The sequence below is a fragment of the Oryx dammah genome, unplaced genomic scaffold (genome assembly GCF_014754425.2).
Source record: "Oryx dammah isolate SB20612 unplaced genomic scaffold, SCBI_Odam_1.1 HiC_scaffold_9, whole genome shotgun sequence".
In the NCBI taxonomy this organism is placed as follows: domain Eukaryota; kingdom Metazoa; phylum Chordata; class Mammalia; order Artiodactyla; family Bovidae; genus Oryx; species Oryx dammah.
This window is the reverse complement of record NW_024070193.1, coordinates 49,021,151-49,047,954: the sequence shown is the minus strand read 5'-3', so window position 1 is coordinate 49,047,954 and position 26,804 is coordinate 49,021,151. Positions and strand designations below refer to the sequence as shown.

At 44.2% G+C, this 26,804-nt stretch overlaps 1 protein-coding gene across 1 annotated transcript in view; it reads left to right on the top strand.

Annotated features, from left to right (window-relative positions):
• The window catches only part of ITGA9 (integrin subunit alpha 9), a 367,824-nt gene that overhangs the window by 312,444 nt on the left and 28,576 nt on the right, over window positions 1-26,804 (top strand). Inside the window, exons 24-26 of the mRNA XM_040246228.1 lie at window positions 13,023-13,148; window positions 16,074-16,193; window positions 19,675-19,776. Coding sequence (XP_040102162.1) covers window positions 13,023-13,148; window positions 16,074-16,193; window positions 19,675-19,776 — 348 coding nt within the window. The remainder of the gene's footprint in view (window positions 1-13,022; window positions 13,149-16,073; window positions 16,194-19,674; window positions 19,777-26,804) is intronic.

Here is a 26,804-nt window from a genome sequence, read left to right as displayed (position 1 = left end):
GTATGTTACTTAACTCTTTCCGAGCTTCCCTTTCCTCATCTATAAAATGGTGATGACAATCCTTGCCACAAAAGGGTGTTGTGGGGATTTTTAAATCCACAGTTCCATTCATTCAGCAAATATTTTGCATGCACCCTGTGGCAAGCACTATTACTATGGGGAACAAAACAGACAAAAAATAATAATTTCCAGCCCTCATGTAGCTTACATTCTGGTAGAGGCAAGTAATAAATAAGTAAAATGTGTAATACATGACATGATGGGAAATGCTTTGGAGAAGAATAAAGGAGGAAAGGGGGTGAGAGTGGGGAAATTTGTGGTTTTAAATAGAGCGTTCAGGGCAGGTCTTGCTGAGACCTTCATGGTGGCGGCGAGAGGGGAGCGGGGTGGTTGGGGGTGGTGGGAACCCAAGCTGTCACAGGAGTTTGTGAGGTGATCTTCTTTGCTCATAAGGTCTTGCCAAAGTCTGTTTGCTGATAATTCTCTTAGCTTGATTTTAGTGCTAGTTGGTTTCTCTCCTTAAAATACCAGCCCCCATGGTGCCCCTGCATGGTGGTATCCAAGCTGGACATCAAGAATCTGTGTGTGTCCTTGTTAGCACTCACTATGGGGGAGATCTCTGCCCCAAAGTGAATCGCTTCTCTGGCCACAGCAGTTGACAGTAACACTGATTTTTGAAGCTGGCTGGTTGTTAACACACATTTTGCACCAATTTAGTTATGCTTGGAGGGTATTTGGAACAAGAAATCTCCCTGCAGCAGGCTTGCTAGAGGCCAAGACATAACTTGTACGCAAGCCAGGCCTGGTACTTTAAAGCAACCCAACTCACTTTTTTTTTTCAGTGTCTATTATTTTCCCCCTTGGTGAACACATGCTTCTTTTTTTTTTTTTTTTTGAATATTTTAATTGAAGCAGAGTTGATTTATAATATCATGTAAGTTTCAGGTGCTCAGCCAGGGATTCAATCGTGTGTATATATTCTTTTTCAGATTCTTTTCCCTTATAGGTTATCACAGAATATTGAGTTATTACAGTAGGTCTTTGATGATTATCTGCTTTATACACAATAATGTGTTATATGTGTGTGTATATGTTCATCCCACCCTTCTAATTTATCCCTCACATCGCCCCCTCTTTCCCCTTTGGTAATAATAAGTTTGTCTCTGGAAACACATGCTGCTTTTCCCCCCCCCTTTACTCTCAGTTTCTTCTGTAGAAATTCAAGGACTCACCCCAAACCAAATTAGTTAACTGTTAGTAATACAGCTTATGTTATGTGATAAGGATATAAGAGAGGGAAGCAGGGGTAGAAAGAAGAAACCCTTTCCTGCAGAAGCAGATGGATTTCCAGCCCTAAAATGGGTTTTGGGGGAGGTCATATGATCCACCCCTCTGCCTTTGTACAGAATACAATCGAGACCTCTCTCCAGAACCACAGAACTGTATTTCAGCAAGTTCTCCTGGTTGAGGCAGTCTGATATCCCTTGAATCCCATGTTTTATGACTATCTTCAGTTCATCATGCTCTAATTTCCCCATGTTTGCTAACCTAAAATGGAAAACAGTTGCCTAGTTCCCTCTGTGGAGAAGTTGAGCGGTTTCTTAGTCATTCTTCCCACTTCTCTTCCCGAAACAGTTTACAGTTCCTTTAGTTCTCTTTTTCCCATTCTAAGCCATTCTCTTTGTTCTCTTCATATCCCCAAATAAATAAAAATTCAAAACTGAGCCCCAAGTACTATATATCTTTATCCAGCCTCTTCTTATCACAAATGATTATTTCTTTGGTAGGGATGACCTGGTTTACCGTTTGAAAATGTATTTCTATTCCTCATAATTTCCCTTATAGCTCCCCGAGACAACCTTAGGTTCTCTGTAAAAAGATCGGCAAGCAGATCTTAATGGCCAAAACCATGAGGTCCCAAACCCTGCATGACCTTCCACTCACGTCTCCAGGCTATATTCTACAACCTCCTCTGCCCCCAACCTCAACCCTGACCATGTCTTCCAGCCACTCTGGACCATGAAGGCTGCTGACCCGCCCACCATGCACTTCTCTGGGCCCCATGACCTTGCTAATGCTTCTCCCTTCCCTCTGGCTGTGGGAAGCCCGCTCCTTAAGACCCAGTTCACACATCCTCTGTTCCAACAAGCCCTCCTAGATGCCATCCCAGAATGTCCTGCCTCAGGACCTTTGCACCTGCCTTTGCTGAGAACACTCTCCCCCTAAATCTTCACATGGCTAGTTCCTTCTCATAGTATAGATCTGAGCCCAAAGTTGACCTTTGGAGGAAGGTCTTCCTTGACTACTTTAGCTAAAGTTGCAAACCTGTCAACTGTCTGTCCCATTTCCCTGTGTGTTAGTTTCTTCGTAGCACTCACCACTATCTGAAATTGCAGTTTTTGTCTGTCTCTCTTCTTCCACAAGATTAAAAACACTGTTAAAATAAAGGTCACAGCCACCTTGTTTTCTGTGCATCCCCAGCACTTGGTGCCCCAACCGCAGTGTGTGCTCAGATAAATGAGAGCGATGACGGCTCCCACTCTGTTAGTATCACCATCACATCTCTCAGTGTTAGGGCAGGGAGCGTCTCCTTAGACACTGTCACACTCTGCTGCACATCTGACGAGCACCTCACACTCTCCAGGAACTCAGAAAATGTGCACTCAACTGGCATCTCTGGGTAGAGATGTTTTGACTGTTTCCCGTCACCCACAACAGAAGTTGCTTTAATTTCAATATGGGGGAAAGTTAAAATGTAAAACTTTGAAATAAGGGGCTGAATCACTTACCAAAAATGAAGGCTTCTAAGAGCAAACTTAAACTCCACAATTTTGGGGCTGGAGATATTATGAAAACATATTCTCTGCCTCTGTCTCTCTTGCTCTCTCCCTCTCTCTGTCTCTCACATACACACACACATACATACACACACATGCACATAAGTCCTCTGATTTCAACGATGGCCTCAAACCACTTTCTTTTTCCTTCTTTCTGCACATGTCTGAACGTGAACTGAATAATCAGGTCCTGAAATGAGTCGGGATTAGGTTGGCTTTTAATTTTTTTTCTCAACAGAAACCAAAAGAGAAGGGATGGCTGATGGAATTCTGGAGTGAGAATTACGTTCCTGGGCTCTTGGGTCAATTTTAGTCTTGGCTACAGGGAGAAAGCATGTGTGTTTCTGGGCCCAGCTTACACTCAACCCACAATCTCTGAAAGGTAGGGGAAGTGTGGCAGCCTGGTGTGCATGCGCAGTGTGGTGCCAAGGCTGCCCTGTAGCCCTTGTGGATAAAGGGAGCGAGTCAGGGCAGCCGGGCCGGCTTCCGGCTGACTGAGGACCCTGCAGTTATCAGAGGTCTCAGGGTTTGGGCGCAGGGCTTCTGAGACGTCTGGAAGCATTAGCACTTCATGGTAGCATGTGCGTGATGATGCTGAGGAGCCTGGGTTCTCTGGTCTTCAAAACAAATCAGCCTTCAAAGTTGGTGGCTATTCAGTTTACTTTCCTCCTTCCTTTTTTCATTCCTCAAAAGCAACATAGCCCTGTCACTGCAGGCGTGGCGGGTTGTTAGCAAAGTTGCTAACAGGAAATCTCAGAGGATAAACAGAGCACATCAGTCATTGCCCAGAAACACATGGTTCTCATTGAACCCGCCGAGGACTAATTGAGTGTGCATCAGAGGCTCGGAAACAGGAAAACTCATTTCTTATAGACCCACCAGGTATGTTCTGACCACAGGGAACTTCCTCAACATCGTTAGACACTGAGAAGTCATTATCTCCCCAGCTGTCAGGGTGCCAACTCCATTTACGTCTCCTAAACATATACCCAAATGCATATTTCAGGCCTCTCATGAAGTCTTGAAGCTTTAGAGTCAATGAATGACATCTAGGTTTCTCTTTTCATGGCTTTTGTGTGTACTCCTTCAGAAATGTAGCGTAAAAGGTTAGACAGGTGTTTATACCTGAAATACAGCATCCAGAAAATGATTATTATTTACCTTTTGGTAAAAGAGCAATAGCAAAGTTCTCTAATAAATGGAGAGATAACTCACTGAATCATAGGTGTCCCGCTTTATCCTTTAACATAAGATAGGTATGAGCTTCGTTCTTTACCATAAAATCAGTCCAAGAACTAGAACCGGAGTTTAAATAAGCCAGTACAATTCCAGGGACTATGTTATGTCCCACATGGAGGCTACTGACTCATTTATTATCCAAATCAACAGACCATTCTGCTTCCAAAATGTTTCATTATCTGTGGAAGGAAAATATTTTTGGCATGCACACCAAGTGCTCAGATAGCATACTTAAGTTTTTTGCTAAAGAGAATCTGACCACATCTGGAAATTCTTAGGTGTCACTGATTCTCTGAAACTACATGCCATCTGCATCACTTTAACTCCAGTAAAAGGCCATCTCGAAGCTTTGAAACGGGCCTCATGGGAGGTGAAGGGGGACTTGTCTTTCTCTGATTAAATGTAAATGAACCCTGTCTCACAGGGCAGCCTTAGTGGTGGCCTGCACTCTCGACTTTTCAGCGTGTTGGCCTGTGACACCAGGGGAAATTGGTGCAGGGGATGGTGAAAAATACCATTGTTTTAGCTAAACCCTGGAGCTGGTGGGGAAAAAATTCATTGCCTTTTATCATAAGAAGTGATATCTTTTATGAAATAATGGCAGATTCATGCAGAGGTCAGAATTGTACAACAGAACGTGCTCTTTCTTTCCACTGGAATGTTGGTTTTGAGGCTTTGCCTCTTTATTTTCTGTTTTAGTTTTGGTCTCAGTAACACGCTGACCTTTCAGATCAAATACCACTTTTCACAGTGGCCTTAAGGGACAGGGAGGGGGTTGGGGAGGCAAGTCTTTTATTTAGAAGATAATTTTCAACTAGAAAGAAAGGAGACATCTGGAGTTGAAGTTACGATCTTTCCAGGCTTTTTAGAGTCTCTGCCTTTCCCTTTCTAGAAATTATTAATAAAAGGCATTAGGTCATTGTTACATTTCTTGCTCCTTCTGTTTCAACTCTTCAGGTCTGTCAATGGGCTGTTATTTATGGGTGGCTGTTCTATGTTCTCATTTACCCATTTCATTTTGAAACCAGAACATAGCTCTTCACTTGAGTGGGGCTAGCAGGGCCTGTCCAAAGCTAGAACCTCATGTTAACTTACCTTGTACTCTTGTGATCATCAAGGTGCTTTTCCTTTTCATCTGTTTGTAGGAACACATTGGAGTCTCTAGCTACCCACAGAGGTAAATACCAGAAAATCATACCTTGCCAAACTGGTAAGCAAGGGGACCCTTTCACAAAGCAAAAGAATGCATAACTCTTGAGAAAAGTCTACCAAAGGATGCCTTTGACAACTCCTGCCTTTAAATGATGCACACACACACTCACAAATTGTGTTCACAATCTTTCAAATACATTAGTAACATAGAACTGGGCATAACCATTATAAGGAACTACACAAGATGGTTATCACTATTTTTCTGTTCTTGTTTTAAAAAGTCATTGCAGTTGGAGAAATCAGAGTGAATAAATGGGGATTTTGAACGTCTACCCCTGCTAAGTTATTCTGGGTATACATTATACAGAGTCTTGAAATGAAGGGTGATACATAAAAGTATCTGTCTTAGGCTTTATTATTAAATTGTTGTCATCTTTCACTGTTCTTTGGTGAATATCAAGACACTTAATAGAAAATCATAGCAATGTGATTAACCTAAGGGATAATATTAAGGGCATTTTCAGACTATAGAAAACTATCATAGTTTACATTTTGCTGAATGGAAGTGTAGCTTTTATTTATCTTTCTAGTAGTAAACATCTTAGATCAGCTAAATTAACCAGTTGGTATCATTTCTCAATCCTTTTATGAGGACTATTTTTATTTCAAACATTGAAATTTATCTTTATATTAAATATATATTACCAAATTAAATTTATATTACCAAAGCCATTGTGGCCAGTGTTCAGCCTCCTATGACAGAGAAGGGACTTGTTATCTTCTGATATCTTTGTTCCAAGAGAGGCAGTAGGTAATTGAATTAGCAAAGTAGGCATTCAAAACATTCTCTGGGTTTCTAAGTTCAAGGGGCGTGTGAATTTAGAAGAGCAGGTGGTAAGTCAGGGGATGGGTCATGTTTACCCAGTTGCCATCAGCTGTGATCCGTGTCACATGATATGGAAAACTGGCCCTGGGACGTAGAGAGAACAGAAAGTCAGTGATTAACAGATAAATGTGAGTTAACGTGAAACACATGTTATTTTGAAAAATGAACTGATGGCCCCCTTTAATCCAGGTCATCTCAACAAACACAGTTTCTAGACCAGACTTCACCTAAGACCCACACTGGTGAAGGCACCGAACATGGCTCCTGGGAAGAACTGTTGCCACTGGGTTTATTCCTCTATTAATTTAACCTTCCGTTTCTCTTTTATTTCCTGTGTACTATGTGCGGGGTGGAGGAGAAGGCCTCAAGCTGGACACTTTGGTGACCCTTCCCATGCCTAGAACTCAGTCATTTGGAATATGGTTAAGGAATGAGGCTGATACCAGTTGAAAGAGGAAATCCATTCATTAGGCTGCTAAAAATATACCAATAATACCACATATCTGAGATAAAAAATGGTCCCTTAATTTTGAGACTTGTTAATCCACCTTCCAGATCACTCTCCGCCTCTATGACTTGCCTACAAGGTCTTCCTTTGTGTCCATGCCCGCCTCTCCTGCCTCATTTCTCATCACTACTCCCGAGCACCATTCATCCAGTGCTTGACCATGTTGAACTCCCTGGCTGTCTAGACCCAAGCTTCCTGTTTGTACCTCCATGCCTTTGCACATGCGGTTCCCCTCTCCCCTGTTGCCTTTACTCTCTAGAAGTTTCTTTGCCCTCTAAAATCTACCTTCAGGGCCACCTTTTCTGAGTCAGGAGTGCATTTCATGACAGGGCCCAACATGCTGGTTGAAAAAGAAACACATAGGCAAGATTGACAGTCACAATAGGAGCCCTCCTCTGAGGGCTAATGAAAGATAAACCATGATATAGTGGGACAGAGGGTGTGCAGTCTGGATGCAAGGAAGGTGAAGCTGGAGAGGGAGTGTCCTGGTGGGGACTTTGATCTACAGCCATACCACCCTGAAAGTGCCCAATCTTGCCTGGTGAGGACTTTGGAGATGGTGCTCCTTCCACAGTCAGAGCTGATAGGCACATGACAGTTTCTTTAACCTCTCTGGGCCTCAGTTTTCTCATCTGTAAATAAAATAGAGTGAAACTTAAGAAGACCAGATGTCCCAGTTTGCTTGGTGCATCCCTGATACAGGTCTTTCTTGCTGTTCTGTCTGGTTGACTCCCCTACTTCATTCTCAAAAATATCCCCATTTAGGCAATAAATCATATGGTCACCTACTGATAATAGCACCCTCTGTGAGTGTGTGTTACAAGGATTAAATCTATCCCATAGCTTTGCTTCCCCTCGTGGCTCAGATGGTAAAGAATCCACCTGTGATGCAGGAGACCTGGGTTCAATCCTTGGGTTGGGAAGATACCCTGGAGAAGGGAACAGCTACCCATTCCAGTATTATGGCCTGGAGAATTCCATGGACTGTATGGTCCATGGCGTTGCAAAGAGTCAGACACAACTGAGCAACTTTCACTTTCATAACTGTAGAGTAGCACCCAATGTTAGCTAGTATGATTCCCATTTATACCTGAACTCAGCATGGAGAAGGGGCCTTAAGCAGCTAAAATCAGTTTCCAAGGTGATGTGCCTGGAGCAGGAAGACTTAGAAAACAGGTTGAAGGGCTTCCCTGTCCCTCCAGGCCCAGGGACAGGGACTCTGTTAAGGCCGTTGTATTCTGGGCACCTGGAAGAGACCTGTGTCCTCTCTCTCACTCTTAAGTCAGCCACCTACTGTTAGCACCTTGTACAGGCCGTTCTTTTGAGGCTACAGCATGGACACGCCCTGTTTCTTCCAGCCCTTTTATCAGATCACCACACTTTAGGGAGTCTAGATGTCCTTTTCCACCTGGTGACAGAGAGTTAATTCCCTTTTTCAATATTTTACCCATGAGTCAGGCCCAATTCATACTTCAGATCTGGTATCTTGAATGAGATTTTGCCCAGCTACCTAGAGTACACTGAGGATACTTCATCCTTGGACAGGCCTGCGCCCTTAGAGGCTTCTGACCACGAAGGTTCTCCTGAGTGAGGCTGACCGAAACTCTGCCACTAAATGATGTCCACGTTCTCTTGGGCTCCCCACAGTTTCCCAAATCACAACCAGTGTTTGGTTTCAACTTGCACAATGTTTTCTTTGGGGTCAGGACCAGGGGAGAGGTGGAGGCCAAATGGCAACAGCAAACCCTCAATAGTTGCCTTGGTCAAATTTAGCCTTGACACTGTCCCACGTCCTCTTGTCCTTTTTTCTGTGTTGGTAAAGTTCTTTTATTCACATTCCAGTAGATATGGCCTCTTTCAGCTCCCTGAGGACATGAGTGGCAATGTCATGAGAAGTGTTTGGAGTCAGATAGTCTGGAAAATAGATGAGAAGTGGGTGGGCAGGGCTGAGCAGGGGGCAATGGCCACAGAGTCCTTGGTCAGCCACAGAAATGAAGCCATTGGAAAATGAGTGCCATGGTGCTTGGATTGTCTGCAAGAAGAAAACCTTGCTTCCCCTTGATGACTTCACCACCAGTGACAGGGGTTAGAACCTAGTTGTGGGGGCTGGGTGCTGAGTAATTGCTTATCTATGTAGCAGGAGACTAGCTGATTCCATGTGCTAAGGAAAAGGCAGGAGAATCCTCAAGGGGCATAATTAACAACTGGGGACAACCTCAGTGACCATGTAGACCACCATCCTAATTTCACACATGAGGAAACTAAGGCCCTGGAGACCTGAACTGCCTTAGCTGTTAGGAGGTGAAACCCAGGACCATCTGTGCCAGAGGATTCCTTCACTGGGTGCTGCTTGCTGCCACCAACCAATCAGGTTACCTTGGACGAGTCACAGAACTCGGGACCTCTGGTTCCTTATCTGTCAGCCAAGGCCACGGGACCACATGATCTTAGAGCTGAGCTGCCTTCCAGAAACAACATTCCGGGATGTTCTGTTCCCCTTCCAGCCCGAGACAGCACGGAGTGGCCTGGCCCCCCAGCCAGCAGGCACTTTATCTCCCATGGAACAGAAGTGGGTCAGATGGAGGACTCTGAAATTTCTGGTCTTGTGGGTTCATGGTTCCTTCCCTTTGACCTGGGTAAGAACAGAAAGGGATAGCTTCCCTCTACCTCCCATCTCCACCCCTAACCCCTCCGTGACCCCCCACCCCAGCCCCACCCTCAGCCTCTGGACCTAAGAGGCAGGAAAGTTTGTGAGAAGGTCTCTGGAGCTGGATGACCTGTGGTATAGCCCAGCTCTGCTGCCTGCCCTCTGGGAGATATGGCCTCCCCTTGCCTGTCAACTTCCTCATCTGTAAAATGCTAACAGTAACTGCACTCACCTCACAGGGGTATGCAGTAAGGGCTGCACAAGTGTCGAGTGCCATTATGTCTGTCACACCTGTTTTATCCATGCCCATGGAACAGTCCCTCACCCTCATGACCCTAGCCAGGGCCTGAGTTGCTCATTTTAGCTGAGAGAGTGTCTACAAGCGGATTAGCTGGCCTGAACCAGACCTGTGCAGCACGGAGCAACCTTTATTCTCCTTTGAGAGAGACTACCCTGAACCTTCCCCCAAACTGTCATTTTCCCCAGTTGAAGTGATTCCCGTGTAACCACAGTCAGAGCACGACTGGCTGAGATTTTCATTCATCAGAGACTCTACTTCTGCTTCCCTTCTCCAGATTCCCCTAGGGCAGATCAGATGTCACATCAGATCACATCACATCCCCATCATCACCCTTTTCACAGGCCTCCGAGACTCCAGTGAGACAAAGGAAAGTAGAGCTCTGAGCTGTGTCTCTGCCCCACTCGTTGGAGCCAAAGTTGGTCCTCCTTTCTCCCGCTGTGGTTCCCTGCAACTTGCCCCGAGGTGCTGGTGTCCTGTGGGGATGACAGTGAATCTGGCTGAGTTGGGGCTCTGCTCCACCACTTCCCCTCCCTGCCTGGAAATCTGAATCACCCACTGTGGAGCCAGAAGGAACTCTGCCCCAACCCTGATTTTAATTAGGAACGGGTGCATCCTGCGAGACTCAGAGTTCCGTCACTCTCAATCCAGACGAAATGTGTTTTGAGGAGCCCAGCCTGGTCAGCTCAACAGAGGAACGTGAATGCCACAGGGCTACAGAAGGATGGTCCCTCCAACAGCCTTTTAGCAAATGGTCACTGAAGACAAACAGGAAAATAGGGACCCACATACTTCCGAGTGAAATATGATTGGAATTAACATGAGCACACATTCAGGTTCTCAAATGCTCAATGAACAAAATGTTTTCCATCTGCTAGGTGCTGTGTATACCCAAAAAGAGAGCAACCCCCAAAGAACACAATCCCCCACTTTTCCAAGAGGTGAATTTAGCAAAGTTTTTTGGCCAACTTAACAGGAATCAGAACTGTGATTGCCTTTGAGGTGCGGGATGGGAATTGACTGGAAAAGAGTCAGGGAATCTTTCTGGAGTAATGGATGTTCTGTCCCTTCCCTGGGATGGTGGTTATATGTGTGACTTCATTTGTCAAAATTCATCAAACTATACCCTTAAATTTTTAGGGAATGTAAATTTTACCTTAATTAAAAAAAAAAAGTTGTAAAAGTAAATACTTACAACACTTAACCTAATCAGGTATCGCACACTGAAAATTATAAAAGAATACTAGATTAATTTATATTGTTCTTTCCATTCACACATTTCACAAAATGATTTCACGCAGATGTACATCTTCTGAGATCAATGGATTGCATTATTAAGGCCACTGTTTAAGTTGACAGTATTCCAAAGGATAGCATCTTCAGTTCATCTAACTTATTTGAAACGCAGAACATTTTGAATTCGTGTTTGATGCTGAAATGCTATTGCTAGACACAAAGACTCATTTGCATAATGTTACAACAGTTGTTTTTCTCATTTGTCTTGGAAGTGATTATTCACAATTCTCACAACGTAAGCAGCTAATGTTTTGCTTTCTAAAAATGAACTTTAAAATATTTATCACAACTTTAAAAAGTTGCACCCCAGAATAATCACCACATCTATGTTAAATCTCATTGCCTCCTTCCCATTAATTGCCTCTAGTAACCTCAAAAAGCATCCAGAACCAACACTGATTGAGACCATTTCAGGCTGGTCTATCTTCCCAGATTTCAACTGAGAGAGTATCAAATTACAAAATACTTTTAAAGAGCCCTAAGTCCCTTTAGTTCGCTGGAAGTCCGTGGTTAGGACTTGGAGTTTTCACTGCCGTGGCCCCAGGTTCAATTCTTGGTTGGAGAACTAATATCCCTGCAAGCTGCAGAGCAGGGCCAAAAACAAACAAGCAACATGCAATGTATTATAAAGAATGGTAAGTCCCAAAAGTATGAGCAACTTTTAAAGGCAACAGTATTCTCTGAGAGTTAATTTGAGGAAATAAACCTTCATCTTATTTATCTTCAGGCATGTATAGTAAAGGGGTTGCCTGGTGCCTCAACTAGTAAAGAATCCACCTACAATGCAGGACACCTGGGTTTGATCCCTGGGTTGGGAAGATCCCCTGGAGAAGGGAAAGGCTACCGATGTATTATAAAGAACAATAAGTCCCCAAAGTATAGGAAACTTTTAAAGGTAACACTGTTTTCTAAGAGTTAATTTGAGGAAATAAACCTTCATCTTAGTCATCTTCAGGCATATACAGTAAATCCAGGCATACATGTTCAAAGATAAAATAGAGGTTTATTTAGCACATTTGGAGATTTTATAGTTCTTTGTCCAAAGATTAGTACTGTTAGCTGAACTTAGAAGTTTCCATGTTAAAAATTTAAACCTTACCACAAATGAGAAGCTGAAGCATTCTTGAATCAATGTAAACACTATATTTTACTCAAAGGCATTAAAGATAGGACAGTGTAGTTTATAGATGATTTTGGCTAAAATCAATTGTAAACATAATCCTAAATTATGAATTACTATTAATTTTGTGACTTGACCTTAAGTTATGTCAAGGCTTCACTACAAACAACTTGATATGATAATATATAAAGGAGGCTTTTGTTTTCCCAATATTTCCCCAGTTGAGGCACCAAAAATAGTGTTGTTTTTAAAGAAACCAACATGGAAGACCATACTGTTGTTTTGATTTTTTTAACATCGCTGTTGCTCAGCATTGTTTTTCCACTAGCCTCTCAAAAGCTGTCAGAAGCAAAATCAGGTAATTCAACAAGAGCTCCTTGGGCGTATAAGTTCCTGTATGACCCAATGCAATGGTTGCCCAATTTTTATTTTACTTTTTTGGTAGCAGAATCCTGATTTTAAATGACATTATAGGTGGTTGATGCTCTAGTTGGAATAGAGATGGGGACCCATAGCAGTCCTGCTTGGTGCCCCCTTCTCCTCTCTAGGAAATCCACTAAGGGGTTTCACAGCACCCTATGGGTCCCATGGTGCACAGTTTGAAAACTTCTGGCCGTGGACCATGCCTGAAGGCTGGAGCTCAGAAGATCTAGGTCCAAAACCTGAGTTCTGGTCTGTGTGATTGTTGGCAAATGACTTAACCTTGAGTCTCAAAGAATATGAATGCTCATCTCAGAGTTGCTGTGAGGCTGTTTTTAAAGTTCCTTAAGTCTTACTCTTTCCTAGTCACATCTCACTTGCGTGTTGTGTGCCATTGCATCTCAATTATTTCATGACTCAGCATCCACTTTTCTTTATTATTTGGCCTTGTTGATGCTACTATGTCTGCCTTTCAGATTATCTGCCATTATTGTCTCCTAGAGAATGGACCAGAGTAATAGTTGGCTTTGGGCTACACCGTGACCACCTCTGAAGGGATTCCACGCTCATGATCTTTTCTTGGGATGGACCACTCATCCAGATTTCTTTTCATTTTCAGGTGGGCCAAGAGAAGGGAAACTGTTCTTTCCAGAAAAACCCAACCCCCTGCATCATCCCTCAAGAACAAGAAAATATCTTCCATACAATATTTGCTTTTTTCACAAAGTCGGGAAGAAAAGTCTTGGTAAGAATTTGCTTACTCGTTGGGTTCACATGGGTGGTGGTCACTAGGAAGGCAAGTCTGAGATGAGAAGCCAGTTTTCTATTTGCCATTTATTATTTCTCAAATCTGGTTTGAATCAATTGGCTTAGAAAGTCACAAGGACTATAGTCAACTCCTGTTTTTTCAGCCTGAGGTTTCTATCAAACTGTTAAATTTGCATTTCACATTCCATTGGGTGGCAAAGGGAAAACCTTTGCAACCCACCAAGTACAAGGTTATACATTTCTCCCAGTAGTATAAGTCTAATCAAGAATGATGGTTCTCGTCCAACCACTTCATATACCACTGTTGGTCAGTATATATTAAAACTAAACATATCTATGACCTAGCAGTTCCACTCCCAGGTATGTCCCAAAGAGAAGTGAGTACCTGTATCCCCCAAAGACATGGACAAGAATGTTCACAGTAATCTAGGAACAATCCAAATATCCATTACCAGGAGAAAGTGTAAACAGTTGCAGTGTACCCCATACACTGGATTATTACGAGCAATAAAAATTGCTACACCAACAACATGAATAAATCTCACAGATATAATATTGAGTGAAAGGAGCTAGAGATAAAAGGACACAGATGGTGTTTCACTTACATGAAGTTCAGAAATAGCAACTCTGTCAATGGCAGTGGAGGTCAGGACAGCAGTTAATTTTGGAGGAATATTGATAGGCAGGAGCATGAGGGAATCTGCTTAGGTGCAGGACATGTTCTTCATCTTGATCTGTTATGAATGCGTGTAAAAATATATCAAGATGGATCCTTTGGATTTATTCTATTTACTATATGTAAGCTATACCTCAACTTTTTAAAAAGTGTAGGTGTTAAAGATGGAATCAGATGCTTTTCCAAAGCTTCCTTTCTCCACATCTTTGGTTACATCTATTCAGTTCCTTATTACAGCCATGGCACATCTCACTAACATTTCCCTCCTCTTTTATTCGGCAGTAGAATTAGTATGACTGGTTGCCATTTGGAAGTTTGGGATATTTTTACTTACATAATACTGATGATCAACTATTATTTAACAGCCCTCAGAACTGTTAGATGTATTGACATCTAGTGGTTTGACAAATGCAGCTCTGTATCTGGCTGAAATCTTTACCCCATATGTGAAACATCATGAACATATATTCACACATTTTGGATCCTATAACACAAAGGAATTCTTCCTTTGTAACTTAAATTTGAAGTTTAGGTTCCTAGCTGTAATTCATATGTTTTCTTGGTTAAACGTGTTTTTCTTTACTCCTGTGGTTTCTTGAGTCTTGTGACTTTGTAGCCTCCAATTTGCCCAATATAAACAATGGGTATAAAATTACATTTGTCACTTCCAGGCAAAAACCACATACTCTAGGAAATACACCTTGTGTTCAAAACTCATAAGAGGAATGTTCCCAAAATATTAAATGTGTCTCTTTAAAAACAAAACAAAGAAGTTGTAGAACATATATGCAATGGAATATTAGCCATAAAAAGGAGCAAATTTGAGTCAGTTGTGAGAAGGAGGAACCTAGAGCCTGTTACGAGTGAAGTTAAGTCAGAAAGAGAAAAGTAAATATCATATATTAATGCATATATTTGAAATCTTACGGTACTGATGAACCTATCTGCAGGGCAGAATTAGAGATGCAGACATAGAGAACAGACTTGTGGACACAGCAGGGGAAGAAGACGGTGAGACAGAGAGTTGCATTGACGTATACACACCCTACTGCTGCTGCTGCTGCTGCTAAGTCGCTTCAGTCGTGTCCGACTCTGTGTGATCCCATAGACGGCAGCCCACCAGGCTCCCCCGTCCCTGGGATTCTCCAGGCAAGAACACTGGAGTGGGTTGCCATTTCCCTCTTCAGTGCATGAAAGTGAAAAGTGAAAGTGAAGTCGCTCAGTCATGTCTGACTCTTTGCGACCCCATGGACTGTAGCCTACCAGGCTCCTCCGTCCATGGGATTTTCCAGGCAAGAGTTCTGGAGTGGGTTGCCATTGCCTTCTCCGATACTACCGTGTGTAAAATAGCTAGCTGTATAGTGCAAGAAGCTCAGCTCTGTGTTCTCTGATGGCCTAAGGGGTGGGATGGGGAGGATGGGAGGGACACTCAAGAGGGAGGGTATGTGTGTATACACATAGCTGAAACCATCATAACACCGTAAAGCGTTATCCTCCAATTAAAAACAAAATTAACAAAATAAATAAAAACAAACAAAATCCACTGCTTTCTCCCTGCAAAATCCAGTTTTGGGGTAAGGTACACCCGTGAGCTTTGACTTGAAGGCGTGTTCTGGTGCCCACTGGACAGGAAGTCCTTTGATTGCCCTCTGGTGACAAGAAGGAATGATTGCATCTTCCTATGGATTTCATCTGCCTAGAAAGGCCTCTAGAGAAGGCAGTGGCACCCCACTCCAGTACTCTTGCCTGGAAAATCCCATGGATGGAGGAGCCTGGCAGTCCATGGGGTCGCTAGGAGTCGGACATGACTGAGCGACTTCACTTTCACTTTTCACTTTCACACATTGGAGAAAGAAATGGCAACCCACTCCAGTGTTCTTGCCTGGAGAATCCCAGAGATGGGGGAGCCTGGCGGGCTGCTGTCTATGAGGTCGCATAGAGTCAGACACGACTGAAGCGACTTAGCAGCAGCAGCAACAGCAGAAAGGCCTCAGTTCTATAAATGCTGTGTTCTATAAATACCTGTTCTCTATCTATAAATGCCTATTCTGTAAATGTTGTCCTCTTGTCTTTGTTCTTTTTTTTTTTTTAATTTATTTATTTATTTTTAATTTTTACTTTACAATTCTGTATTGGTTTTGGCATAGATTGACATGAATCCACCACAGGTGTACATGCATTCCCAAACATGAGACAGTTTGACCATTCTCTGGTTATTCTTCTCAGGACTGTGAAAAAACAGGAATTTCTTGCCTAACAATGCACTGTAACCTTAGTGCACTTGCTAAAGAAGAAAGTCGTACTATAGACATTTATATGCTGCTGAACACAGAAATACTAAAGAAGGTAAGTCCTGAAGAACTGTACTCTCAGAGTTCCTTTAAAAACATTTGAATTGGTTTCCTCAGGAAAAACTCTATCTGCCCCTTTTAAAACTGTCCTGGCCAGCACCATGGGTAATTCTGCTTCAGAAGAACGCCAGGGAAACATACCAGATCCTTGTTATTCAAAGTGTGGTCCAAGGACCAGCAGTGTCAGCATCACCTGGGAGCTTCTTAGACCTGCAGAATCCTGGACTCCACTCAGGCCGTAGCAAGTCAGCATCTCTTGTTAAGCAAGAACCCCAGATGTTTTGTTTGAGCAGTTGTTTCTTAGACTTTTTTTTAGTATTTATTTTTTATTTATTTGGTTGTGCCAGGTGTTAGTTGTGGCATGTGAGAGCTAGTTCCCCAATCAGGGATCAAACCCAAGTCCCCTGCATTGGGAACTCGGAGTCTTAGCTTCTGGACCATCAGGAAAGTTGCTCTCAGACTTTAACTTGCACATTTTAGATCAAAGGTTTTCTGTAAAGGGCCAACAGTAAGTTTTTTAGGCCCTATGGGCTATACAGTGTCTTGCCATTGCTCAGCTCCGCCATCGTGTTGTGAAAACAGCCATAGACCATACTCAAATGAATGGGCATGACTGTGTTTCCATAAAATTTTATTTACAAAAACCAGCAAAGGGGTGGATTTGACCCATGAAACATAGATTGCCAACCCCTTGTTTAAATGACATCTTATTTCACAGACTCCCCCTATTGAATCTCAGATCACTTTGCTCTTATGAGTTTATAAAAGTGGTTAAAAAAATCATACAAATTCACTGTAATTTATTTTCACATAAGCACTGCTTAGTATGAAAGGCTGCATCCAACAAATTGATTTTAAAACAATCATGTGGAGATAAAATAGGCATGTTAGCCACAGAGATTCTCTTTATTTTCCTTTGGGAAAACTGTATGTGTCAGTCCGTATGAAACTCTCAGTGTATAAGTGAATATCCTTAGAATAGTCATTCTAGCATTATTTTTTTAATTAGGCATGGCAACAACATGTTGGCCTGATAAGTCACAGGCAAAGGGGATATGGGAAGTTTTACCCACTTTCCGTCTCTGGCTGGTGGAGAGCTGTGAACAGGTCTGCTCTCCTGGGGTGCTTTGAAGGGAAACTGATTAGGGGCAAGTTGGACACACGACACTGCTCCCCTGTTGTAGCTCTCTCTCCTTTTAAAAAGGATGGAGCTGGGAGAGGACCTGACATGAACCACCCCTAGTCACCCTTTGATTCCAGAATATTACATCACAGGAAGTGCCTTCCTGGCCTGGGTCCCCAGCTCAGGTTGAGGGATTATGATTCTGTACACTTACCCATCCTGTTCCTCTTCGTGACAAGTGGCCCTGGTGACAGTTTTATTGCCTGTGCCGCACTTGCCACTGTTGACAGAGCCCTGATGTGGCACTGATGGTGGGAAGCCACTCTCATTTCTTCTTCACCCTCAACCCAGATGGCTGCTGCTTGCTCGTCAGTCATTTGTACTGAATCACAAAGCCTCAAGCCTTTCTTGTCCCCAGCTCTGGCCTGGTGTCTGCATCTCTCTCTTTGTGATCAGTGGCAACCCTTTACCATGGAATATGTCCCACTGACTGCTGTCCCCATGGGCCATCCAGCCCAGTCTATACCCCAAGACAGCAGGAAACCGTGGGGTGTCGTACATGGGTGTTGGAGGACCATTTTCCTTGCATATATTGTACAGAAACCAGCAGAAATCTTAAGTATGGAGTTAAGCCTCTGTCAGGCCCAAAGCCAGCCACACCTCCCTGGGGGCTCCAGGGCCTCCTCACCTCCCTAAGGACATGGAGCAGCATCAGCCTTGTGGCTCAGTTGGGCTGCTGCTTCTGTTTATTTCCCTTTGATCCGAAGGTCTGACCCCAGACAAGGGAATTTGCAGTTTAATTGCTTTGACCTTAACAAGTTTTTATTTGAAATGTAGGATTTTATTTTTTTAATTATCTGAGGATCCCAATTTCTTTCAAAGTGTTTATTTTCTACAGCTGCCAGAGATCTGTTCCATGCCTCCTAATCTGCTCAGCCTTTAACTTTGACAGTCATCATTATTATTGTTGTTATTAGCAATATCCAAGATGATGATAATGATGATCCAAGATTGAAGAGACAGTATATCCAGACCCATAAAACCATAGGTCTACAGAACTAGTAAAAGATTGCTGCATAGAAAATTACTTACTGCTCAATATGAGCTCACTGAGGCAGTTTTTTGTTTTTGTTTTTTTGAGTGACAAGCGTCTGAGAAGCATTTCGGATGTGTTTTATTGCTGTTTTTAAAAGGACAATAATTAGTGTGTAACTCCCAGGTAAATTCCACAGGTAGCATCCCCAGGTGTGCCCCCTAGAAGGTCTTTGTGGTTTCTTTGGAAGTGATGAGCTGAGCCCCTTGAAACTATTTTCCGTAGAGACAGTTATATTCTTTCCTTTTGCAGCAGTAGGTTTAACCGGACATGGGCCAAAGCTGGCATCAATATGTGCCTCCTTGCGTGGCAGGCAACCTGAGTAAATATAGAAAGACACCTTTCTGGCAGAGCCTAGCTGCCTCCACAGGTGGGGTGCAGAGTCCTCCGGCTGGCTGTCCTCTCTTTCCACAATGGGAGCCAGCCTGCTTCTCCCTCAGTAGTCAGTGCAGCCGCATCTGGACCACTGGCTCGATGTTCTGGCCCTTCCCTGAGTCATAGTTTTGCCAGCCCCTCTCTTCTTCCAGACTCCTTCCCCATCCCTACCTTGGAGCCATTCTCTGATTATCTGGATCAGTGGCTTTAAATCTGAGCCCACACTAAAGCTTCTACCCAAATGGCTGATGGGCTCTGCCCGAGTCTTACCTGGGATGAACCTCCTCCCCCTACCACCCCCACCCCCTTTCTTATCAGACCATTGACCTATTACAAGCCAGATGCTTTCTCCTTCTCATCTCTCTGTCTGGTACCCTCTTTCCCGCTTAAAGGGCTTTGCCCTCCCCCCCACCCCACCCCCCACCACAAAAGCTTCATTTAAGAGCAAAGAAAGAATTAAAAGGAACTCATGTGGAGAGTTCGAGGGTTGTGGTCAAGGCAGGAAGATGCTTGGGAAATGTAAATCAGATGCCTTCTGTGGAAGGCCAGACCTAGATTTATCGTGCACAATTCAACAGCTTTATTTATTCTCTACTCTTTGGGGAATATGTCAATACCAAGATCCAAATATCTGGCTCCTGCTGCTTGGAAACCACAGCACACAAGCCTGCATGTGTTGACTCAGCAAAACTCCAGAGCTTTACAGCATCCACTATGATACAAAAGAATCTTTAGAAGAGAGACTGGAAATCTCTGCTTCATTCAGTGATAGAAATTTCTGTCTGGTCTACATGGAATCTTAGAATTTCAGTTCCACCTAGGATCTCAGGGCCCTGTCACTGTGACTGAAAAGTCTTACAGCAAGTTATACTGTTTCATCCTCAGGACAGTTCATCTGTCATCCAGTTCATGACCCACGCCAAGGTGAAAGTGGACCCTTCCCTGAGAGTGGTGGAGGTACCCAGTGGGAACCCAGAGGAGATGACGGTGAGTACAACCCCCGCCTTCAGCCCCCCACCATCACACACAGCCCTCTTCCAAGGGTGAAGGAATCTGGGTAACTTGGGAGACTTAATGCTAGAATTTGAGGATAATAACAGCCTCTAAGCCAAGATGTCAGCTTTGTGGTAGACCCATGATGTTGCCTGCCTTGGCTTCCAGGCCCCCCAAGGGGAACTGTGGTCTGCTCTTATTGTGATAGCCTTGTTCTCCAGGATACTGTTATGTGAAAGCTCCTGGCCATGACTAGCCAAAAGAGAAATTGTCTGGAAGTACCCTTGACAGTGCTTATTGCATTTCTATTCTAGAACCAAGACTATTTTTTATCTTTCTCAGACCTTTTCCTGAAACCTCATCTGCCTTCCCAATCCCATTGCTCCATGGATAAACAGTGTTTAAACACAAGTTGGTTGAGTAACATTCTCTACCTAGCCCCCATATCCTCTATGAAGTGTAGTTGGCAAGCAGCCTCAAGATGGGAGGTGTCGCAGCTGGGAATTCGGATAGGGGAGGGAAAGGGGTGGCCTTGGAATTTTGCTGCATTATTATTTTCAGGGGCAGGAGGGGAGGGGCATCCTTTGACACCCAGACTCAGATCCTAGGTACATAGAAAAGGAAAACAGCAGCCTCTGAACTGGTTTTGCCAATAAGCTATGCAGTGATGGCTAGCTTTTTGCATCTCCTTTTCCTGGAATTTACTTCTCTCCAGGAAGACTTTACCCTGTCTTGAAAGAGTCAACACTGCTGTGACAAATTTACAGAAGTGAAAAATTCACAAAGATTATTTGCTTGCAAAGAAAAACACGTTATTTTCTAGTAACAGAGGAGACACCGCGTGTCTAAATGTTAGGATGGGAATCACAGCAAAGAGACTCTTAGAAAATGCTGGCTAGGAAGGGTACATATAGAAAATAAATCCCTGGGACCTCCATGAACCAAATGGCAGGGAGGAAAAGACAAAAGCCAACTCCAGATATTTTGATCTCCAGAAACAGTGACTCTAGGAGTGAAGGACTTCAGGATCATTCCACTCCATGCCATTCATTTTCTGTTATTTAAAATGGCCATATTTCCAAGGCCACCCCTTTCCCTCCCCTATCTGAATTCCCAGCTGTGACACTTCCCATCTTGAGTTACCCCAAAGCGTGGGTATTCCATGCCCAGTTCAGGGAGGAACTGTCAGAGGCAGACTTAAATTCCCTGACTCACATCGAGAAATTGTCCACCTGGTCATTTTAAATAACAGAAAATGAATGGGATGGAGTGGAATGATCCTGAAGTGCTTCACTCCTAGAGTCACTGTTTCTGGAGATCAAATCTGGAGTTGGCTTTTGTCTTTGCCTCCCTGCCATTTGGGCATTTAACTGCCAATCCAGACCTTTCACCTGGGGAGTGAAAAAGAATGCAGAGTCACTGCTCATTGTCACAGCTCCAGTTAAAAAGTTTTATAGGATGAGATACGTGGCCAACAGGAGAACTTTGGAATGTTCTGGTAGACCACACTGTTCCCAATTAAGAGCTAACGGAAGTAATTAACAGATTTCCTACAGGTGGAATCCCTTGGGTAAATGAAAAAACTATCACGGGTGCATTATCTTTGATTAAAACATAGAGCTGTGGGATCCAGAAAGACATTGCCTGATATCCCATTGTTGGATTCTGAGTCATCTGTGCACCCCCTAAATACTGCTTCCATTAACTACTGTTCCATTTTGAGCACTGTGGTGATATTTTCATTATCAAGAGTTCTTTGGAAGGAGATCTCATTTTCAACTGATTTTTTTCTAGTACTCCCAAGAAAAAAGGAACACCCTTCAGAATTCCACAGTGCCCCCATCTTTCTCTTTTCCATGACTTTGCCTTTCAATACATGAGCCAAAATGAAGTACTACAATCTGTTCTCAACTTTCCTGGCAGGAAAAAATAAATCCTTTCTGAGTAGAAAGGATTGCCTTTTTAGAACAAACATGTTCCTCCCTGCGTGATTCTTCTGAATGCCTGGCACTTTGTCAGTCATCCATTGGAAGGGAAATTTCCACAGAGGCTAGCCACCAAATTTAAATCGGGCAAAATTTCACAAGATTTGAGATCAGGCACCACATTTGTATGGCCTTGGAATGAACAGGAAGTGTATTTACAGCTGGTAGTGAGCAGGGTGTGGGTGAGAAAAGGAAAGCAATCGGTTTTTAATCACATAAAGTGTGCCTGGTGATAAATTCAACTGACAGGGAATACAGATAATTTTCTTGGGACTCATTGTGTCTTTTATTTTCATGCCATGGTATGGGGAGTGCTTTACAGAGTGTATGGGTGAATAGCTAGAAATACGTCACTGGATGTTTGAGGCATTTTCCTTTTTTATTAATAATTCATTTGAGGTGCCCTTCCTGGGCAGAGTGTTAGCCACGTGTCCAAGATCACCCACACCAGCTTGCCTGGCTTTGTACAGACTCAAACCTGAGAATTCTGGACGAGGTCTGAGTGACTACGTTCAGTGCTGACTATGCCAATATAATACACCGAATTTCCTATTATGTCCAACCCAACCCTTTGTACTTTTCTGGGCGAGCTGCCAGCAGCTGAGGCTAGAAACTCCCTGGGGACAAACCAAGAATCTACAGCACACCAGCTCTGCTACCGAGAGCTGCCACCCCAGACACTCTTCTCTGGCCATATGAGAGGCTTGTGTGAGTTACAGAGCAAATCTATTTTGTCGATACTTTGAAATAGTAACATATGTGATGAACATGGAAATCCACAAATGGATAAATAAATCATTGCCATGTGGAGTGGGCACCAGGTTGAGATTCTAGGTGCCAGCAGGAGAGACTGATTCTGTCTCCTTTTAGCAGAAGCAGAATGGATTAGAATGGTATTGGGTAGCTCTCAGAATTGCCAGCACGGTTGGAGAACCTGACTGGGGATGTGAGAAACCTGCAGGCCCAGGACCACAGGCTGGGGCAGGCCCCAGGGAGAGTCTGGCGTGGTACCCTGGGCACTACTTCCCTGGCTTCTCAGCCTCGTGCTCTAGAGTCATGTGGGAGCCTCTCGCTGAGGTTAGGCCCCTGTCTGGGGAACCAGGCACCCCAGGAAGAGCAGGTGGCTGGCATTTTTGGCTATTGTAGTACAGCCTCCCCCTCACCCTGAGACTCACCCATAGGAGGATTTCCCAGCACTGGAAGGATGCTAAAAAGTGACGAGCATCCCCTCCCATATGCTTCTCTAACACTACAGGCAGCATGGGGCCATCTAATCCCTGGCTCATTGAGGGCTCTCTTCTGAGCTAGTCTCTGTTCAGTCATTTAGACCATTTTGTCAGCTCCATTGATAAGAGAATTTGCAAATTTTTGTCCATAGGTGGTTGAGGAGTGTTTGTGCTTTGGGCTTTGTTTTAAGAATGAACGTGCTTGAATGAGCTACTTCTGATTCGACAGGGCAATTTCTGGGCGCTTCTCCTGCTGCCATGGGAACCATATGTCCAAAGAGCTAGTCACCTCCCTTCCACAGTCCTCTGACATCACCGTCCCTTACCCTACAGGTGGGGAGACAGGTCATAATTTTTACAAGTCCCCAGAGATTCCACTGTGCCCTCCCTGAGTTAGAACCACAGAACTTTTTCCTCAAGTAAACAAAGAGCCTCTGATGCTTAGGAAAAAGAGGCGACTTGTCCTGGATCTCAGATCGCTGAGCCAAGGATAGGGTCCGGAACTTTTGATTCCCATCCACATGCTCCTTTCTCTGCTCTGCAGCCACTCAGTCATACAAGAGGGCACTAGGCAGTCTTGGATAAAAGGTCCTTGACAAGTGCAAGTGTCCACCCTGGAACGGACACTAATTGGTTTTAAAGTCTGTTATAATTGCCAGGTTCCCTTGGGGCCCAGCGAGCCCCTCCTGACTGGACCCAGCTCTCCTCACCTCAGTGGGGGCTTTCCCTGCTCAATCTCAACCACACTCTAGAACGGAGCCTTCTGGCTGTAGCCTTGCTTTCATTTCTGAATAAACCTGCCTCTCATGTACGAACTGATCAGGCCAGCAAGTTCCAGCTTCATTTTCTCTGAAGCTGGTCAAGTTCACTTCCCAGTCTTGACCCTTCTGGGAAGTCAGTCCTTCTAGTTTGGCCTATTCTTTGTGAACAGGGAACACTGCATTTCCCCCTTTGGAATTAGAAGAGCCTGCCCTCAAATCCCATCTCCCTCACAGCCCAGTGGTGTGACTGCAGGTATCAGGTGAGCTCTGTGAGCCTCTCTTTTCTCATCTATAACATGGGAAAGCTAGTTTCTTCTCCCTGGAGATTTCCCCTCTATTCTGCTTCCTGCTGCTACCCCCACCAAGCCAAGATGCACACCAGCATATCTCAACCAGAGGGCATCATCTGAGGTGGTAGATGAGAGACTCCAGAAGGTCCCACCTGTAGTTCCTTTGTGTTTACTGCCTCTTGAACCAAGCTGACAGTTTTCTGTCACCAAATAGACTGTGACTTGTACTTTACTATTCACATGCCAAATTACAGTTAAAATTACATTATACCCAGCAAGAGAGTTCTCCTTCTTGTTACATCAAGAGGAGGAAGAAGAGAGACACCTCCATTCTCTGTCATCATCAAAAGATGGTAGGCAGTCTTCTCCCTTCACCCACCACCCCCATGTGAGAATTAAGCTCTAATCAAAAGGAATTTAGGAAAACCCCAGTGTAGTTTGCTGTTTGTCACTGTTTGAAGTTTCACTTAATGAATACTCTGTTGGGGGCTTGCTATGGGCCAGGCAATGTATGAGGCACTGAGGATGCAATGCGGAACCAAATAGCCATGGTCCAGGCCCTCCCAGAGCTAACGAGGGGGTGACAGTAAAAAGAGAAGCAAACAGCGTGGTTTTTTTTTTTTTCAAACTGAGGTGAGTTCCATGGGAGTAACCTCCTCTAGATCGAGGGAAATCTAAAGAATATTTCTCCAAAGAAGCTGAAATCTAGAGAGGGAGGAGGAATTAGCTTGCCAAGCACAGGGAAGAGTGTCCCAGAGAGAAGGGAGAGCTGTGTGAAGACCCAAACAGCTTGGCGTGTTCAAGGCTGCAACAGCAGGGCACAGCACCTGGTGAGTGGTGAAGACATCCATGACGGGAGACACAGGAAGACATCCATGACGGGAGACATAGGCGGGGTCACACCATATAACACCAGGGGGCAGTTACAAAGGGAAACTGTTGCAAGCATTTGTTTTGAGCAAGGAATGGCCTGATCCAATGTATTTTTTAATAAATTTATTTATTTTAATTGGAGGCTAATTACTTTACAATATTGTATTGGTTTTGCCATACATCAACATGAATCCGCCATGGGTGTACATGTGTTCCCCATCCTGAACCCCTGTCCCACCTCCCTCTCCGTACCATCATAGGCTACTGTGTGGACAGTAGATTGCTACAGGAAAGTTGTGACCATCACTTGCTAGAAATGATGGTGGCCAAGGAGATAGAAGTGGACAGGTAGATTTATATCAGTAGAGGTCTAGCAATCTGTGCCAGTCACATGTAGAGTATCTGTCCTAAGGGGTTGCTGCTGCTGCTAAGTCGCTTCAGTCGTGTCCGACTCTGCAACCCCATAGACAGCAGCCCACCAGGCTCCCCCATCCCTGGGATTCTCCAGGCAAGAACACTGGAGTGGGTTGCCATTTCCTTCTCCAATGCATGAAAGTGAAAAGTGAAAGTGAAGTCGCCCAGTCGTGTCCAACTCTTAGCGACCCGATGGACTGCACCCTACCAGGCTCCTCCGTCCATGGGATTTTCCAGGCAAGAGTACTGGACCTAAGGGGTTGGGAGGGATCAAAAGACATCTTGATACAAAGCCCCTCACCTGGTACATCCACATGGGCAGTCAGTTAATAGTGGCTCCCGTTGCCTAAGGCTTCCCTGATGGGGAAGCTGGTAGAGAATCCACCTGCAATGCAGGAGACATGGGAGACATGGGTTCAATCCCTAGGTCAGGAAGATCCACTAGAGGAGGAAAATTGCAACCCACTGCAGTATTCTTGCCTGAAAAATCCCATGGACAGAGGAACCTGATGGGCTACAGTCCAAGGGGTTGCAAAGAGTCGGACATGACTGAGAGACTAAACACACAGGCCCACTGCATAAAGAGATGGTCAAGGATGGGAGGAACCAAGTGAAGAATAGCTTCTCCTTCCCTCAAAACCTCAAGAGTCATGATCAGTTTACTCTAAAACAGTGGTTTCCAGCTGTCATCATGCTTATCATTATCATTTCTTCAAGCAACAGAACCCATTTCTAAATTGAAACGTGCTTTGGTTGAGTCAGAGGTAGGGTGCCTGTAACTCACCCCGTTTGAATCTCTGTTTTCTCTGAGGGGCCTCTACATGCCCTCAGCAAACCCCTGGGCTCTATGGAGCTAGGAAGCCACTGCTATGGAAGGCTGTATTTAGGGCAAGGCTGCTGTCCCATCCTTCAAATTCTTTAGACATGAACTGGACCTCCAATAAACATGAATGAGAAAAAAAAAATTAGCCTCAAGACTTCCATAGCACAAACAGGTAAACACTGTACACACATGTGTGTGCAGACACACATGCTTGAGCACACACACTTATACATACACTGTGTGGTTTTGTTGTTGGGAAAGCCTGAGTTTAAGAGGTTAGGACAAGGTGCATGGAAGGAATGACCCCTGAACACATACTAAAGGCATTTTTAAAATGGACGGGAAGGTCAGCCTGCAGGTAGAGTCAGATGGTGTCTTAGGATAGAGTCTCAAGAAGCAGACCCTCAGATGAGGATGTGGGTACAAGAATTTTTTTAAAGGAAGTGTTCCCAGTGAGATGGGGAAGGAAGTGAGGAGATAGGATAGGGAAAGAGAACGAGGGAAACAAAAGTGGGATTCCAGGCACCTCAGGCTCAACAGAGCTCTGGAACTCAATACTTCAGAGTTCTCCTACTCTGAAGTGAGGGAGCTAGGCTTTCTCCCTCCTGTTGTGTGTCAGCCACTGGCCAGAGGCTGCCCAGGAGATACTG